The following is a 16404-nucleotide window of genomic DNA, read 5'->3' as shown; positions in this document are numbered from 1 at the left end:
AATATACAAAATTAGCTGGGTGTGGCGGCATGCGTCCATAATCCCAGCTACTCGGGAGGCTGAAGCAGGAGAATCGCCTGAACCCGGGAGGTGGAGGTTAAGGTGAGCCAGAATCATGCCACTGCACTCCAGCCTGGGCCCTGGGTAACAGAGTAAAACTTGGTCTCAAAAAAAAAAAAAAAAAAAAAAAAGACATGGAAGCTGAGAAGCTGTGCCTGGAGTTCTGTCATGTTTGGGGGAAATGCCCGTTATCGTGCTGGGAACATAAATTACAAAGAGTGAAGCTGTAAAGTTAGTAACGTCCTTAATGTTTAGATTCAAACTACAATGAAAGTTAAACACAGTCACCATTTTGGACATTTTATTTATAGAAATTTCCAGCAGAGCCATTGTTAAGTACCTTTGTCAGGAGATGCCTGTGAGAACCTAGATGGGAAAACAGCCACAAGTTGATCTGCGTCTGTTCCTCCCCAAAACTCCACACACACCAGAACAGGAACAGCCAGGCGAGCCTCTGGGTGCTCAGTGATGCGCTGTCCGAGGCACAGCCCAGCACGTGCTTCCTCAGCAGATGCTACACACACAGATCTGGAGGAGTGACAGAAACTTCACAGATGTAACCTCCAAGTGCGACCTCAAATGACAAACAACTTTCTCAGGTGGTGCCCGGACAGAAAAGGCACCAGAACAGAATCTGTAGAAAACCAAACCTGTCATGATCAGCATTCCTACCCGGACGTTAACCTCCTAAACTAGCTGACTTTATTTATTTTGAAAGCAAATCAAGTGTATACAATCTCTTTTAAAAAATTGTGCAAACATTGTAAAGTTTTTAGGGGCTATTTATAATCTGAAGAGATTTATAAAAAATTACTGGATTTGTTAGGACTATAAATACTAACCCAGCCTCCCCCATGAAAAAAGCAATTGTTACAAAAATATAAAAAATATACTAGCTTCTACGATTTAACCTTTCCACCAGAAACCTCGCCACTCTGGGACTCATCCTGGTTTATATACCACACAGCAAGCACAAGCGCAATGTTTTCCGTTTTTTAAGGAAGGAAAAGTTTTAGAACATTCCCTTTCGTTATTTGAGATTGTGGCTATTTTCTTCATAGGGGCTGTGATGAAGGTGGGTAAGGACAGTTTGGAGTTTCTGACTGTTTCCTCTACACGGACCCGGTGTGGAAATCACAGCACAGAGACTGCTCTAAGCCTCACTCCTCGGCCTCTTCTGCTTTCTCTCCAGCTCCTCCAATCCCATTTTGGGACATGCGGGGTCCCAGGCTCCTGAGCTTCCCTAACTTCCTACTGGGGAAGGCAGAGAGGATGGGGAGGCTCCCAGTGAGGGAGGCGAGGGCTAAGCCCATAGCACCACAGCCTCGAGTGTGGTCGGCCCGCCCAGGGTTGCTAATGGCAGGGAAGCCGCATGCTGGGGGATGTCACCCTCCTGGCCTGGGAGAGGACTGACGCCACAGGTCAGAGTCTGCAGCCTGGGAGGGGAGCCGGAAACTAACGTGAAGGCAAAACACTCTGCATGAAAGCACGCCAATGAACCTCCAATCACGACTCACTGACTCCTCCACAGCAGCCAAGCTGCCAGGCAACTTTATCACCTAAAAGCAAGGAAACCGACCAGATTCAGCTCGCCACCATTCAAGAAAGGACGGGGCCTTGGCTACTCTGCAGGCCCAGCGATTGCCCTTGAGGGGAGGACATTTCCAGCCCTCATTTCCCCGCTGCCGCCAGCAGGGGACGATGTGCACACAGGCTCGGTCAGGGCCTCGGGAGAACAGGCACCGGTCACCCACGGGATGGGTCCACACCATTCCAGTGGGACTCTCCACGGAACTGGGACACTGCCGGGCTGCACCTTGTGTCCCCGAAATTCGGAGAGACCTCTCAGATTGGGTTCCAGCCTACGCATGTTCAAGGGAACCCCTCCTTCCCAAAGCTCGCCGGACGCACAGAATTCTTAGGCCTGGCTGCGCTGCTGGGAAGCGAAGACCCAGTTCCTCCTGCAGCCTGGCTCACCCCCACGTCTCACCGTGGGGCCCTCTGACCGTGGCCGCAGCCCCCAGCATCTACCCCAAGCTAGTGCAGCATCCTGCCCAGTCCACGTGCTACCGTGCTCCCCGCGCCTGCCTCCAGGCCACCGGGCGGACCCTCTCTCAGCCCCAGGGGCCTTCCAGGCCCTTCTGTTCAAAGGACCGGATGCTTCACACCGCTAACGGCTTTATTTCACAGATCACGGTGGTGAGTTTGGATTTCCAGCCCTCACTACGGTTAAGTCACACATTTCCCGACACCTGCTCATTTCTCCAGATCTTAAACATCTCACCCAACACACCCTAGTTGTTGTAAACCCCAAATGAATTTTCCAGAAGCAAAAACAGTAACAGATTCAGAGAACCCTGGCCACACCTGCTGAGCAGGTCCCCTCTACTCTGGTTGCATATAGAATGCTTGTCTGCTCAAAAGAGAGGCGCTGTCAACATCAAGGCACAAAGAAAGACGTCTCCGGGGGCAAAATGATAATGAAGTGACCAGCGGCCTCTGCGAGGCCCAAGGCAGAGTCACGGGGGAGGCGAGTTCAGCCTGGTGGGCACTGGGCGGAAGAGCTGAGGACGGGCCTCCTGCTGGGGCTCAGGCGTCCTCATGCGTACTTCTCCAGGAAGTTGATGTGGAAATCCTTCACCTTCTGCAGCACTGTCTTCAGCTTCTCCACTGGAGGGAGGATGGTCATCCTGGCAGGAGAGACAACGGTGTCAGCCTGGCTGCTCTGCAAGATGGGAGAGGAACGAATCCAGCAGCTCAACCGCCTCTAGGATTGGAGGAGGGAGGTCTGCCTGGTCCGCTTCCACAGCTCCAGACCCGAGAGCATCCAGCACTTGGACCACTTTTCCCTTCATTCATATGTTGGTTTTTTCACCCAAGTAATACACGTGAACAAAAGCAATAAACTAGAGCAGCATTTAGGCTAAGATATATCCACCCATTACTGCAGAAGGCCTGCACCCCCTTTTTTTTTTTTTTTTTTTTTTTTGAGATGGAGTTTTACTCTTGTTGCCCAGGCTGGAGTGCAATTGCATGACCTTGGTTCACTGCAACATCCACCTCCCCGGGTTGAAATGATTCTCCTGCCTCAGCCTCCTGAGTAGCTGGGATTACGGGAGGTAATTAGCTGTAATTACAAAAATCACCATGCCCTGCTAATTTTTGTATTTTTAGTAGAGACGGGGGTTTCACCATGTTGACCAGGCTGGTCTCGAACTCCTGACCTCATGATCCGCTCACCTTGGCCTCCCAAAGTGCTGGGATTACAAGCGTGAGCCACTGCACCCGGTCACATTTTTTTTTTTTTTTTTTTTGAGACAGGCTCTCACTCTACTGCCCCAGCTTGAATGCAGTAGAGTGATCATAGCTCATTGCAACCTCAAACTCTTGGGCTCAGGCAATCCTCCCATCTCAGTCTCCCGAGTAGTTAGGATTACGGGCATATGCCAATATCCCTGGCTAGTTTTTAAACAACTTTTTGTAGAGACAGGGTCTTGCTACGTTGCCCAGGCTGGTCTTGAACTCCTGGACTCAAGCGATCCTGAATTCAGCCTCCCGAAGTGTGCGAGCCACCGCACTCAGCGCTCTGGAATATTCTGACCACTGAACAGAACTTTCTCTAGAGCATGACTCTTGCTCTTTCCTACAGTTTGAGAGAGAGATTTCACTCCCACCTGAGGGGCCTTTTTTATCTCCAGTCAGTCTGACAGTGAGACACCCTCCAGTCACAACTCTGCCTCCAAAGGAATTCCCAAGTTGCCACAGTAACTAACACCTCCCTCTCGTCCACCAGTATGCTCCCTGGCCTTCCCGACAGCCTTCTTGCTCGAATCACTTTCTGACCGAGCCATCAAACACTGAGATGAGCCTGACCAGGGGTGGGAAGGCCAACCGGACAAGGTTTGTCCGTCCAGGGGACACGACCCACAACCTTGCCTAAGTCAAGACTTGGCTCCGGTTGCTAACAGCTCATGCCATTTCTTCTTTTTAGCATCTGCCGCAGGAGACATCTGAGAGCAACATGTGCGGGGAAGATACTGTTCTGAAGAGAACTGGCCTCAGTGGAAAACCTCTGCTCCAGCCAGCTCAGCTCTGGGCACTGGCGTTCCCGTCCACGCAGGGCCAGAACGGGGTACGCCCTGGGCGTGAGTGGAGCGAATTCCACTGCAGCTCCTCAGCAGGTTCCGGGATCACAGGCAGCGCTGCAGCCCAGGGTGCCATCAGGAGCTACCGAGCACGTGCCAGCACCACTCCAGGCACGGGCAGCTGTGTACTGCCGTCACAGAGTTGAAAATGGACAGCGAAATAAGAAAACACCTTACTGGGAACATTTCAGATGACGATGGGACAGCTGATGGAGGGGAGACACAGAACAGTCAAGGAAGACCTTTCAGGGTATACGACCCTGAGCAGACAACCACCCAGTTTTTCTTAATCCCTGGGCAGGGTCTGAGCTTGGCTCTGCAGCAGGACAGAGTGGGGGTGACTCGAGGGAGGACAGGGTCTCCACACCTCTCTCTCTGAAGTAGTCCTCTGCCCCATGGCAAGAAGGCCACATTTCCCTGGACAAGCCCCAGACCAGCCCCTGGCGCGGAGAGGAAGTCGTACCTGAAGTGGTAAGTGCCTTCCCTCTGCCCAAAGCCACTGCCGGGCACGACGCAGATGCCAGTCTCCTCCAGGAGCTTCATGCAGTAGAACATGTCTGGAGCCATTTGATGGGCCTATGGGAGCAGACAGAGCTCACGATCATTCCTGGCTTTGCAAACACACCATTCAACCCTCAAAGCCAAATGTAATCTAAATGGCAGGTCTCTCTCCCACGGCAGTGCCCTTCTCCCCTTCCACTCCTAGAGGACGAGGGCCAGACGCTGGGATACTGCTGGTGGCTGGTGCCAGGCACAGACACCTGAAAACTACTGCAGGACAGCCAGGTGTAGCAGTGCTCCTGCCCGTCATCGGGGAGTGCCCATCCCCAGGCAGCCACTCAACAGGCATCAGTGGTGGCTTCCTGCAGGTCAAGCCGCATAATTCTCTGAAAATGGGGCCCTGGGGTCTGCAGGCAATTTTCATGGAACAAGCTTCTCTGAGGCAGTCTCAACACTGCTTTCCACACACTGGTTTGCATGACCACCCAGGGAGCCTGTTAACTACAGATTCTCAGGTTATATCACCAGGAATTCTTTATTTTTAGTTTTATTTATTTATTTTTTTTAGAGTCTCCCTCTGTTGCCCAGGCTGGAAGTGCAGTGGTACAATCTCGGCTTACTACAACCTCTGCCTCCTGGGTTCAAGCAATTCTCCTGCCTCAGCCTCCTGCGTAGCTGGAATTACAGGCACGCGCTACCATGCCCAGCTAATTTTTGTACTTTTAGTAGAGACAGGGTTTCGCTATATTGACCAGGCTGGTCTCGAACTCCTGACCTCAAGTGATCCGCCTGCCTCAGCCTCCCAAAATGCTGGGATTACAGGCGTGAGCCACCGCGCGCCCAGGCTACAGCAGGAATTTTTTTTTTCTTTTTTGAGACTGAGTCTCACTCTGTCACCCAGGCTGTAGTGCAATGGAGTGATCTCGGCTCACTGCAACCTCTGGCTACCCGGATTTAAGCGATTCTCCCGGCCTCAGCCTCTGGAAGAGCTGGGATTACACTGCAGGCCACCATGCCCGGCTAATTTTTTTTATATTTTTAGTAGAGATGGGGGTTTTACCCATCTCTACTTGGCCAACCCATGTTGGCCAAGCTGGTCTCGAACTCCTGATCTCAGGTGATCCACCTACCTTGGCCTCCCAAAGTGCTGGGATTACAGGCATGAGCCACCATACCTGGCCCACAGATTTTTTAAAAACTTAAGAGGTCTTGCTCTCGCCGAGGCTGAAGTGCAGTAGCATGATCATAGCTCACTATAGCCTCAACCTCCCAGGCTCAGGCGATCCTCCCACCTCAGCCTCCCAAGCAGCTGGGACCACAGGCCTGCACCACCCAGCTAATTTTTAAATTTTTTGTAGAGAGGGTTTCACCATGTTTCCCAGGCTGGTCTCAAACTCCTGGGCTCAAATGATCCTCCCACTTCAACCTCCCAAAGTGCTGGGACCACAGGTGTGAGCCACTGCACCCAGCCTAACACTAGGAATTCTGATTCTGTAGGTCTAGGGTGGGGCCTAGACTTGGGTGTTCAACAAGGTGTTCAGGAGGCTTGGGGGTGGGTGAGGATGCCACCTGCAGAAACTGCGCTCCCTGTGAGCCTCCAAGTGGGGTCTGTGGCACCTGAGAATTTGGTGGAACCACAGACTCTTAGGTTCCTTGCAGACATAAGACCCTTTAAGAAAAAAAAAAAAAACAACAGAAAAACAAGCCAGGCACAGTGGCTCATGCCTGCAATCCCAGCACTTTGGGAGGCTGAGGTGGGAGGTTCCCTTGAGGCCCAGGAGTTTGAGACCAGCCCTGGGGCAACAAAGAAAGACCCCATCTCTCTGTATAAGAATGTAATTAAAACAAAACAAACAAGCAAGGCACAGTGGCTCAAGCTTGTAATCCCAACTCTTAGGGAGGCAGAGGCAGGAGGATAGCTTGAGCCCAGGAGTTTGAGACCTGCCTAGGCAATATAGCAAGACCCCGTTCTCCACGAAAAGGAAAAACAAAAAGCAACAAACAAAAAAAAAGGCCCTAGGTGATGAGTGCACACACTGAAGTCTGGGAAGCGCTGCTCCAGGATGCAGTGGCTGGGTGGAGGTGGCAGCTCCTGCTGCTTCCCCCGCAGGCATCTCACTCGGGCACCTCCCTTGGGAGCAGCAGCATTGACAGAGTCCAGATCAGCTCCTCTCCCCTGGGGCCCGCCTCATGTTTGCCCGTCATCACAGCCCATGCCTGGGCCTCTGAGAACCTGTCATCTTACATGGTCAACACCATCTGGTCGAAAGGTGCATACAGTTCAGAGCCTCCAGGGCCAGCACTTCTGCTCCCCAAGATAAGCAGGGGCCTCCAACCCAGTGTCTCAGGTGAACCTGGTAAGAGAGAGCTAGCCCGGCCCATGCCCCAGACCTGAGCAGCCTCCACAGCTTTGACAGGAATGAAGATCCGAGGGAAGGCATACATGGCACCCTGCAAGGGGTTGCAGTGAATTCCTGGGACTTGGTTAAACAGGTCTTCCGTCAGCTTTGCTTTTTTGGCCAGATTACCCAGGACCGACTCCTTCTCCTGAATAGAGACGGAAACAGCACAGCAGTCAGTATCTCTGGATAAAGATTCACTCCAGCCACTGATCTTTCCTGCAGCACTTGCAGAAATCCTGGATGATGACTTTGCTCCAGCTTTGAATGTATATCCCCTCTGACCCAGGTGCTGACTCGGATTTGCTCTGCCTGGGTCACAGGCCCCATGCACACCACACAGACGGAGTGGGCGGGGTGGTTTGTTCCTTTGACACTGGGGTATCAGACAGACTGACCAAAGAAGAGCTTGTGTGAGCCCGAGCACAGCAAAACAGGGAGGTGGCTGGGCCTCCCGGCAGGAATTCTTCCACAGCGCTCACCCTGGGACGCAGCCACGTGCCCTGGGGTGTGGGGGCACACAGACACCAGGGAGTTCTAGGCCAAAGGGTAGAGCCCGGCAGCCTGTGTCGTGGGTTCTATTCTCGTACCAGGATGTCCTTCCAGAAAATGAGAAAAACCAGTTGTTGCCTGTCAGTCTGTATGGACTCAGCTCTGGAGGGAATTCCTCAGAACGTGCTTCTAGGACACATGCCCATTCTTCTGCAGACAGGCCCCACCAATGCATCTGGGGGCCAGTGCACCCCACCCTCTGTCTGTGTGGTGTGCATGCAGCACAGGACCCAGGCAGAGCAAGTCAGGATCAGTGACTGGGCCTGAGCTGGGCGTGTGTCTACGGCTAGAGCAGAGTCGCTGTCCAGGGCTTCCACAGGTGCCGCTGGCCAAGTGGTGTGGAAGGTGTGGGCTGCAGGTGGAGGCATAAGCACTATGTGGCCTGTCCGCATGGGGAGCATGGTTCAGCCTGGCATCACGACACGGGCCACAACACAGATGGACCTGGAGGACATCATGATTAGGAAAATAAGCCAGCCACAAAAAGACAAATAAGACATGACTCTGCTTTGTTTTTTTTTTTTTTAGACGGAGTCTCACTTTGTCACCCAGGCTGGAGTCTCATGGCGCAATCTCAGCCCACTGCAACCTCCGCCTCCCGGGTTCAAGTGATTCTCCTGCCTCAGCCTCCCGAGTAGTTGGGATAACAGGCATGTACCATCCCCGGCTGATTTTTGTATTTTTAGTAGATAATGAGGTTTGACCATGTTGGCCAGGCCAGGCTGGTCTCAAACTCCTGACCTCAGATGATCCACCCGCCACAACCTCCCAAAGTGCTGGGATTACAGGCGTGAGCCACTCACTGTTCCCGGCCAACATGACTCCATTTATATGAGGAACCTTGAGGAGGTGAGTGCAGAGAGAAGAGGGTAGAAGGGTGGCTGCCCGGGCTCAGGGAAGGGCAGGGTGGGGTATTAGTGGGTAATAGGCAGAGCTCAGTGTGGGATCATGGAACAGCTCTGGAGATGGATGGCAGTAATGGCCGCACAATAGTGTGAATGGCCTGAATGCCAGAGAATGGAGTACTTTATAAAGGTTAAAAAGGTCGACTTTATTTGCATTTTACCACAATTTTTTAAAGAAGAGGTGAGCCGGCTGGGCGCGGTGGCTCAAGCCTGTAATCCCAGCACTTTGGGAGGCCGAGACGGGCGGATCACGAGGTCAGATCGAGACCATCCTGGCTAACACGGTGAAACCCCGTCTCTACTAAAAAATACAAAAAACTAGCCGGGCGAGGTGGCGGGCGCCTGTAGTCCCAGCTACCTGGGAGGCTGAGGCAGGAGAATGGCGTAAACCCGGGAGGCGGAGCTTGCAGTGAGCTGAGATCCGGCCACTGCACTCCAGCCCGGGCAACAGAGCGAGACTCCGTCTCAAAAAAAAAAAAAAAAAAAAAAAAAAGAGGTGAGCCTGGACCAGTTGGGAGTTGACTTCTAGGTTACCTGACCCATAAATTCCTTTGTTTCAACAGATCAAAGCTGGTCAGAGCTGGAGGACTCTGTCAAGCTGTGAGAACACAGGTTAGCAGAGGCAGGCGGGGGCCTGGGATCCATGCTGCGCCCCACCACCTCCTCATCTTCTTTTCAATTTCATGAGTCCGCCCAGTGTGTTATCTGGAAATAACGCGCTTCCCTCCTCGACACTCGCCGTGAGGAAGAGGAAGGGTTCACCTGCCCACACACACTCTCAGTTCTCCTACTTCCAAACAACGACCAGCTGTACCTCCGGACTTCAACTCAAGGGTGTGGTTCAGGCTCCGAGGAGCCATGCGTGCCCCTGCAGGCCACACCCCCAGGAGGCTGCCGTCTGGAGACAGGCCAGCCACTGGCCCACCAGGAACTCTTGTGACCCCGGCTGCAGGGATGTGGACACATCACAGTGGACTCACTCGGCTGAATTGCTCAAAGGACTCCTCTCCTGCCACCGGGGGATTCACGACGATGTCCATGGCAGCCTGCCCGGACACTGGGGGGCACAGGCGCACTGAGAGCAGCTTTACCAGCTGGCCCTTGATCTCAGGGTGCAGGTTGATCACCTCCATGTAGCCTCCTCTGTAACCACACCTGGAGGGCCGAAGAGAGGGAGAGGACCACCAGTTACAGAAAGACCTCAACAAAGTGCCATTTGGACAGCCAGAATCGAAAGCATCCCCACACCCAACACCTAGTGGCCAGGTGTGGCTGCGTTCTTGCCAATGGAAGGTGAACAACAGTGATGATGGTGTACAAATTCCTATTTTTTTTTTTAAGAGACAGGACCTTTTCCTGTCACCCAGGCTGGAGTGCAGTGGCATGATCACAGCTCACTGCAGCCTCAACCACTTAGGCTCAAGCAATAGTCCCACCTCGGCCTCCCAAATAGCTGGGACTACAGGTGTGTGCCACCATATATGGCTCATTTTTTTACTTTTTATGTATGTAGAGATAGGGTTTTGCTATGCTGCTCAGTCTGGTCTTGAACTCCTGGCCTCAAGCGATCCTCCCGCCTCAGCTTCCCAAAGTGCTGGGATTACAGGCAGGAGTCACCATGACAAGTTTCTGTAATTTATAGCCAAAAGAATCCTCATTGATACATTCAAATCATATGAAAATAAGCTGAGGTCATGTAATGAGTTTAAAAAAAAAAAAAAACCGCCGGGCACGGTGGCTCACGCCTGTAATCCCAGCACTTTGGGAGGCCGAGGCGGGCGGATCACAATGTCAGGAGATCGAGACCACGGTGAAACCCCATCTCTACTAAAAATACAAAAAAAAGTTAGGCTGGCGCTGTGGCGGGCGCCTGTAGTTCCAGCTACTCGGGAGGCTGAGGCAGGAGAATGGCGTGAACCCGGGAGGCGGAGCTTGCAGTGAGCCGAGATAGCACCACCGCACTCCAGCCTGGTGGACAGAGCGAGACTCCGTCTCAAAAAAAAAAAAAAAAAAAAAAAACCAAAAAAAAACCTTTCTAAACCAAATCAGCAACATACATCTTCTTCTCCAGTGTGTGGCTGCAAACGTTCACACTAACTACCATAGGAACGCAGGTGCCCGGAGGCAGGAACCTGGTCACCTTCTTCCATGTATCCCCACCCCCAGCCTCAGAGTACCTGACACGATGAGATGCTCAGTAACATGCTTTTTGGGGGGCCAGGTGCAGTGGCTCACTCCTGTAATCACAGTATTTTCAGAGGCCAAGGTGGGCAGATCACTTGAGGTCAGGTGTTCAAGACCAGCCTGGCCAACATGGTGAAACCCCGTCTCTACTAAAAATACAAAAAAATTAGCTTGGCATGGTGGCGCGTGCCTGTAATCCCAGCTACTCGGGAGGCTGAGGCAGAAGAACTGCTTGAACCAAGACCGGGAGGAGGCAGAGGTTGCAGTGACCTGAGATTGCGCCACTGCACTCCAGCCTGGGCTCCAGAGCAAGACTACATCTCAACAAAACAAAAAACAAAAAAAAAACATGCTTTTGGGATCACACTGCTGAACAAAACCGGCAAAGATTCCCATCTGATCCCTTGACTGGACATTCCAAGGTGGGAAGATAAATTCTAACATCTCAGAAAAGTGTCCCGTAACAAAAATGGAAAGAAAGAACTTTCTGCTTAATCCTCTGCTGATGAGCAGAGAATCAAAATGAGTAAAGCAGTCAGACCCTAATTCATCCAGATCTGAGAACACGGGACACGACTCAGGACCCCAACATAAGGGCACTGACTGGTAGCATAATCAATAACTGAGATGGGGCAATGTATAAGTGTGTAGTAAACACACTTGAGTTTGAAAACTGAGTTCACCGAGAACAGATTTGTTTAGGAAAAGAGCTACAGAGCAAAAGGAAGTGAAGAAGACGCCAGGACTGCTACAGTGTCTACACTGTAGTGCCAGTCTGCTACAGACCAGAAAGACCAGTCTACGTTAGCCTGTGTCCAGATCAAAGAAGCCCAAGAACAGTTTTGCAGCCATCCCAAGGGGGCTGCTCCCTTGACCTGGCGGAAGTATTCCTTCGAGCTTTCATGCTTACACTGTTCCAGCCTAGCAACCAACAGCCCTCCCCATGCTGACACCTGGCACAGAATAGGATCCCACCACGTTGGGAACGCATGCCCTTTGCTGCAAACCCACTGGTCTCTCCTCAGTCTCTGTGGCTTCCTGCTCTTTCCCCTAACCTCCCAGCAGTGGGGGCCAAGGCCCAGGCCTCACTCCATGTGAGTATGAGACATGTCCAGGCTCAGAGCTCCAACAATCTTACAATTCACACCCAGACATCTCCCAAACTTAAACCACCTACCAGATGTCAGCTTGCCTGGAGACTTACACATCTCTCTCCACCTGGACACCAAGCTGGCATATTTCACTTTAACAGGTCCAAAACTGAACTCCTGCTCTTTCTCCCTAAACCTGCTTCACCCTCAGCCTTCCTCATCTATTGACTGCAACACCATCCTTTCCGTTGTTTGAACAAACAACTAAGGATTCATTGTGCAGTGGCGCAATCACAGCTCCCTGCAGCCTGGAACTCCTGGGCTCAAGCGATCCTCCCACCTCAGCCTCCTGAGTAGCTGGAAGCATGTACCACCAAACCTGGCTGAGTTTTAAAACATTTTTTTGTAGAGAAGGGGTCTTGCTATATTATCCAGGCTGATCTCAAACTCCTGGCCTTGAGTGATCCTCCCACCTCGGCCTCCCAAAGTTCTTGGATCACAGACGTGAGCCACCGCACCTGGCCAGGATTCATCCTTGACTCTTCTCTCCCACACCTGTCTTTTCCATCCACAACTCCTATCAACTCCACCTTCAAATACATCCAGGATCCTCTCCCCATCTCTGCCTGGTGCACAATATTTCACCTGTGAGACTGTAATAGCCTCCTGGCCTCTGTCTCCATCTGTACCCCATCCCCTACCACACAGCAGCCAGAAGGAGCAACATACCAGCTAAGCAAGGCCACACCCCCTCTAAAAGCTCCTAGCTCATGCTGAGCACAGGTGAAAAATACAATCACCAAAGTGGCCCAGGTGACCCGGCCTCCTATGATTCTCAGGTCTCCACTTCTGCCACTGCCCCCTCATCCTTTCCAGCTCCTGGCTCTTCTGCCAACACGGCAGGTGTGCTGCTACCACAGGGTCTTTGCCCAGGCTGCTCCCGCTGCCTGCAATGCTCTTCCCCCAGATATCTGCACAGTTCCCCACCACACTCCTTCGGGGTTTAACTCAGAAGCCAACTCCTCAGTGAGGCTGCACCACTTCAGCCTTCGACCCCACCCCTACCTCTCTCCTAATGACTGTTCTCCTTTGGATGCACGATTTACTCATTTGCCTACAGCTCTCTCCCCTCACTAGAACCCATGCTTTGTGCTGGCAGGAGGGTGTTCGCTGTGGCATCCCCAGCACTGAGATCAGTGCCGGACTCATCGTAAGTGCTCAGTAAATATTAGCTGAATGAACAGACACAGGATTACAGCTGACCCTTTAGCCTCTGAGGTCATGCAGTGCCTAAGGCAGCCCTGCATCCAGAGCACGGCCCATCAGCCTAACAGCATGTTTGTCTGCTCCATCTGCTCTCCCTGACCCCTCAGACGTCAATCAACCTCAGAACAACAGTGACAGAGAAAACACCAGGTGTCACAAGCTGCCACGTAGTCCTGTTTCCACTCCATCATTTGTCCATTGTCTGGCTTCTCTGAGCACGTCCTTATTTCAGCCCCTGCACAAGGGCTGTTCTCACACCATGGCTCTCCCGCTGGGGAGATGCAGAAGCAACAGATAAGGGCAGCCTTCTCTCCATCCAGGTGAGTAGACCACGGCACAGGGCAGAGGAGCCGGCAGCGTGAGGATCTGGTGGGCCTAGCAGTGGCGGGAGGGGAGGGAGGCCCACGTACTCGCCCATGTAGCCCTTGGAGGTGGAGTGGAAGGAGGCGAGCTCCACGTTGCTGGAGTACTCAGGCCCCATCTCGTACAGCACCTTCTTGAAGGAGTGGAATCTGCAATCTGGAGAGTACACGTTGTCCTGGTACACCTGCGGGGGCACGGCAGGGACAGTCACCAAAGGGGCCTCAAAGAGGCTGCTGCCCAGTGTGGCCAAGGCAAGGGAGGGCACAGGTGCTGTAGGCCATGAGGCCCAGCCTCCTGTGCCACTTCCAGGGATGAGCCAAGTGTGCCTGAAGGAACTTTCTAGAATAAGCAAGGAGGCAAGGCCTCAGGCTGGATGCTGAGACAGCTCAGGAGCTCACTTGATTTCTCTCACATTCATCCCCGCCCAATCCCCAGACTTCCCTTCCACCCCATCTGACCAGTGATGGTGCCGAGACGTCCATCCTCCCAAGCAGACTCTCCTCCTAAAGCATGGTGCTTCCTTGCTTTACCAACACTGTGGCGACGGCATTAGTGCCCCTTTCCTCTGATCTCCTATTTGAAGAGCTAACCCTGTTGGGTTTCCTTTGCAACACTTAACCCCCCAGAGTGGAATCACTGTGTTCTTCCGCCCACTTTTCCCTGCCAGAGCAGCACCTACACCCGTTTGGTTCTTTCCAGTCCCGAGAGTCCAGCACTCACAGCTGGCAGACACCCACCCTGGCCTTTGAGGTTAATTCCCCATCTGTTTTGGAGATCAGAGAAACTGAGCCTTTCTGGGGCCCTGGGGATCAGTCGGAGGGTCAAGCTGGCTCCATCACCAAGCCAGGCCCTGTCCTCCTCATCCTCCTCTTCCCAGACCCAGAGGGAAGTTCTGTGTACCAGGTCATGAGGAAAACCATGGGTCTCTCTGCTGCCTTCTCTATCCTTTAGAAATGAAGATGTCACGCCTATCTACTATTAAGGCAACAATTTGATGGGTAAGCTGTGTGTGTATATATGTGTCTGTGTATGCCTGTGTGTGTATGCGTGTGTATGTGTCTGCATTTGTATGTGTGGTGTGTGTTGAGGGGGGGTGACAAGGAGCAAATAAATGAAGGCAGCGGGCTAGAAGCTGCAGCTCACCAGAAACCATGCAGAAAAGAAGAAGAAACAAAAAGAGGATTTGATGGAACCTCAGTTTCTTTCCAAAGCAGAAAAATAATGAGCAGACTTTGGTTCCAGAACTGCAGTTCAAGAAGCAACAGGTATGGGGTTAAGATCCCTTCCTAAGATGTAAACGAATTAAATGAGACAGTAGATACAGAAGCGCTGGGAGGCATAGAACTACAGCTTTATGAGGAGTGGGTGTCAGTCATTTCTGCCACTGGGAACCCACCCTCCCTTGTTGGATAGGAGCCCCTCAGCTGGCTCTCAAGGAATAACCCTCCTTGGTTCTCTATCTGGAGGTCTGGGAAAAGAAAGCAGAGGGCCCACCCTAGGCTCTGGGCCTGGCCAATCTGCATACTGGAACCCCTACATCACAGTGATTGGTTCAGCAATGGGCGTGTGACTCAGGCTGAACCAATGAGGCTCAATTCTGAGACTTGCTGGAACCACCAGGGCAAAAAGCCCTCTTTCTAGGCTGGGAATCTCTAGGCTGGGAAGATAACAGGCCTGTGTATGAGGCCAACACAGAGGGGTGGAAAAGGGAAAGAGGACCTGAAAGATAAGGTCCAAGCCCCTGGATTCAGCTGCACACCTGTGACCCCACCAGCATTTTTCCTTTTTCCTTTTTCTTTTGGAACTTAAGTGATTTGGGCTGAATTTCTGAAATTTACAACCAAGAGTACAAACCAATAAAGGGGTAATTTAGGTCACAGTCTCACAAGTTGTAACACTGAACATCCTCACCCTAGGCCAGAATAATTCCTCCAACACCAAGACAGCCCTCTGGCTGCAGAACAATGGCGGCCGGGTACCTCCCTCTAGAAGAGAAAGCTAGTGCCCATCCCCTCTGAGTGGGGACACTCTTACCTCATCAGCCAGGAGAAAGAGTTTCTCTTCCCAGGCAAAGTGGATTACATCTTCTATGCACTTTCTGCTTTGTACCTGGCCTATAAAATCCCCAAGAAAACCAAAATGTTGGTTGTAATGCTGTTTAAATTGTCCCCAGGTCAGAAGCCCATCCAGAATCACTCCGGTGCCCTGTGTTCCTCGAGCCCCCCAGAGACCCCCTCCCCAGTGCCACGCATGATGGTGTAGTTGGCCTCCAGGGACACCCAGAAGAGCTGCCCGCGTGTCTGACTCTCCTCAGCCAGTTATGCGAGGGAGAAGGGGTTCTCACCCAGCTCTCTTATTTTATTTTTATTTTTTTTGAGATGGAGTTCTGCTGTTGTTGCCCAGGCTGGAGTGCAGTGGCATGATCTTGGCTCACTGCAACCTCTACCTCCCAGGTTCAAGCAATTCTCCTGCCTCAGCCTCCCGAGTAGCTGGGATTACAGGCTTGCGCCACCACGCCTGGCCAATTTTGTATTTTTAGTAGAGACAGGGTTTCTCCATGTTGGTCAGGCTGGTCTTGAACTCCCAACCTCAGGTGATCCACTCGCCTCGGCCTCCCAAAGTGCTGGGATTACAGGTGTGAGCCACCACGCCCAGCCTGGCTCTCTTAGTTTTATGAAGGCTTTGTGTGTAGGTGTGGTGGTGTGTGTGTGTGCATACACTCGCATGTGCACGTGTCTGTGTGTGGTGTGTTGGCATGGTGGGGGGTGTGTGTGGTAGGGTGGGGTGTGTCTGTGTGGTATGTGTGTCAGTGTGGTGGGGGGATGTGTGTCTGTGTGGTGTGCATGTAGGTGTGGTGTGTATGTGTATGGGTGTGGGGTGTGTGTGTGGTATGTGGGGTGTGTCTGTGTGGTATGTATGTAGGTGTGGTGGGGTGTGT

At 52.4% G+C, this 16404-nt stretch overlaps 1 protein-coding gene across 1 annotated transcript in view; it reads right to left on the bottom strand.

The window, feature by feature from the left end:
- Positions 1 to 344: 344 nt before the first annotated feature.
- The window catches only part of GPT2 (glutamic--pyruvic transaminase 2), a 48487-nt gene continuing 32427 nt past the window's right edge, over positions 345 to 16404 (bottom strand). The window contains exons 7-12 of the mRNA XM_026449517.1: positions 15501 to 15580; positions 13514 to 13650; positions 9543 to 9717; positions 7098 to 7253; positions 4669 to 4781; positions 345 to 2750 (exon numbers count right to left, since the gene is read on the bottom strand). Coding sequence (XP_026305302.1) covers positions 2660 to 2750; positions 4669 to 4781; positions 7098 to 7253; positions 9543 to 9717; positions 13514 to 13650; positions 15501 to 15580 — 752 coding nt within the window. The 3' untranslated portion in view covers positions 345 to 2659. The remainder of the gene's footprint in view (positions 2751 to 4668; positions 4782 to 7097; positions 7254 to 9542; positions 9718 to 13513; positions 13651 to 15500; positions 15581 to 16404) is intronic.

This window comes from Piliocolobus tephrosceles, chromosome 17 (genome assembly GCF_002776525.5).
Source record: "Piliocolobus tephrosceles isolate RC106 chromosome 17, ASM277652v3, whole genome shotgun sequence".
Classification (NCBI taxonomy): Eukaryota; Metazoa; Chordata; class Mammalia; order Primates; family Cercopithecidae; genus Piliocolobus; species Piliocolobus tephrosceles.
Note: the sequence above shows the minus strand (reverse complement) of the source record. Positions and strands in the feature narration are given on the sequence as shown.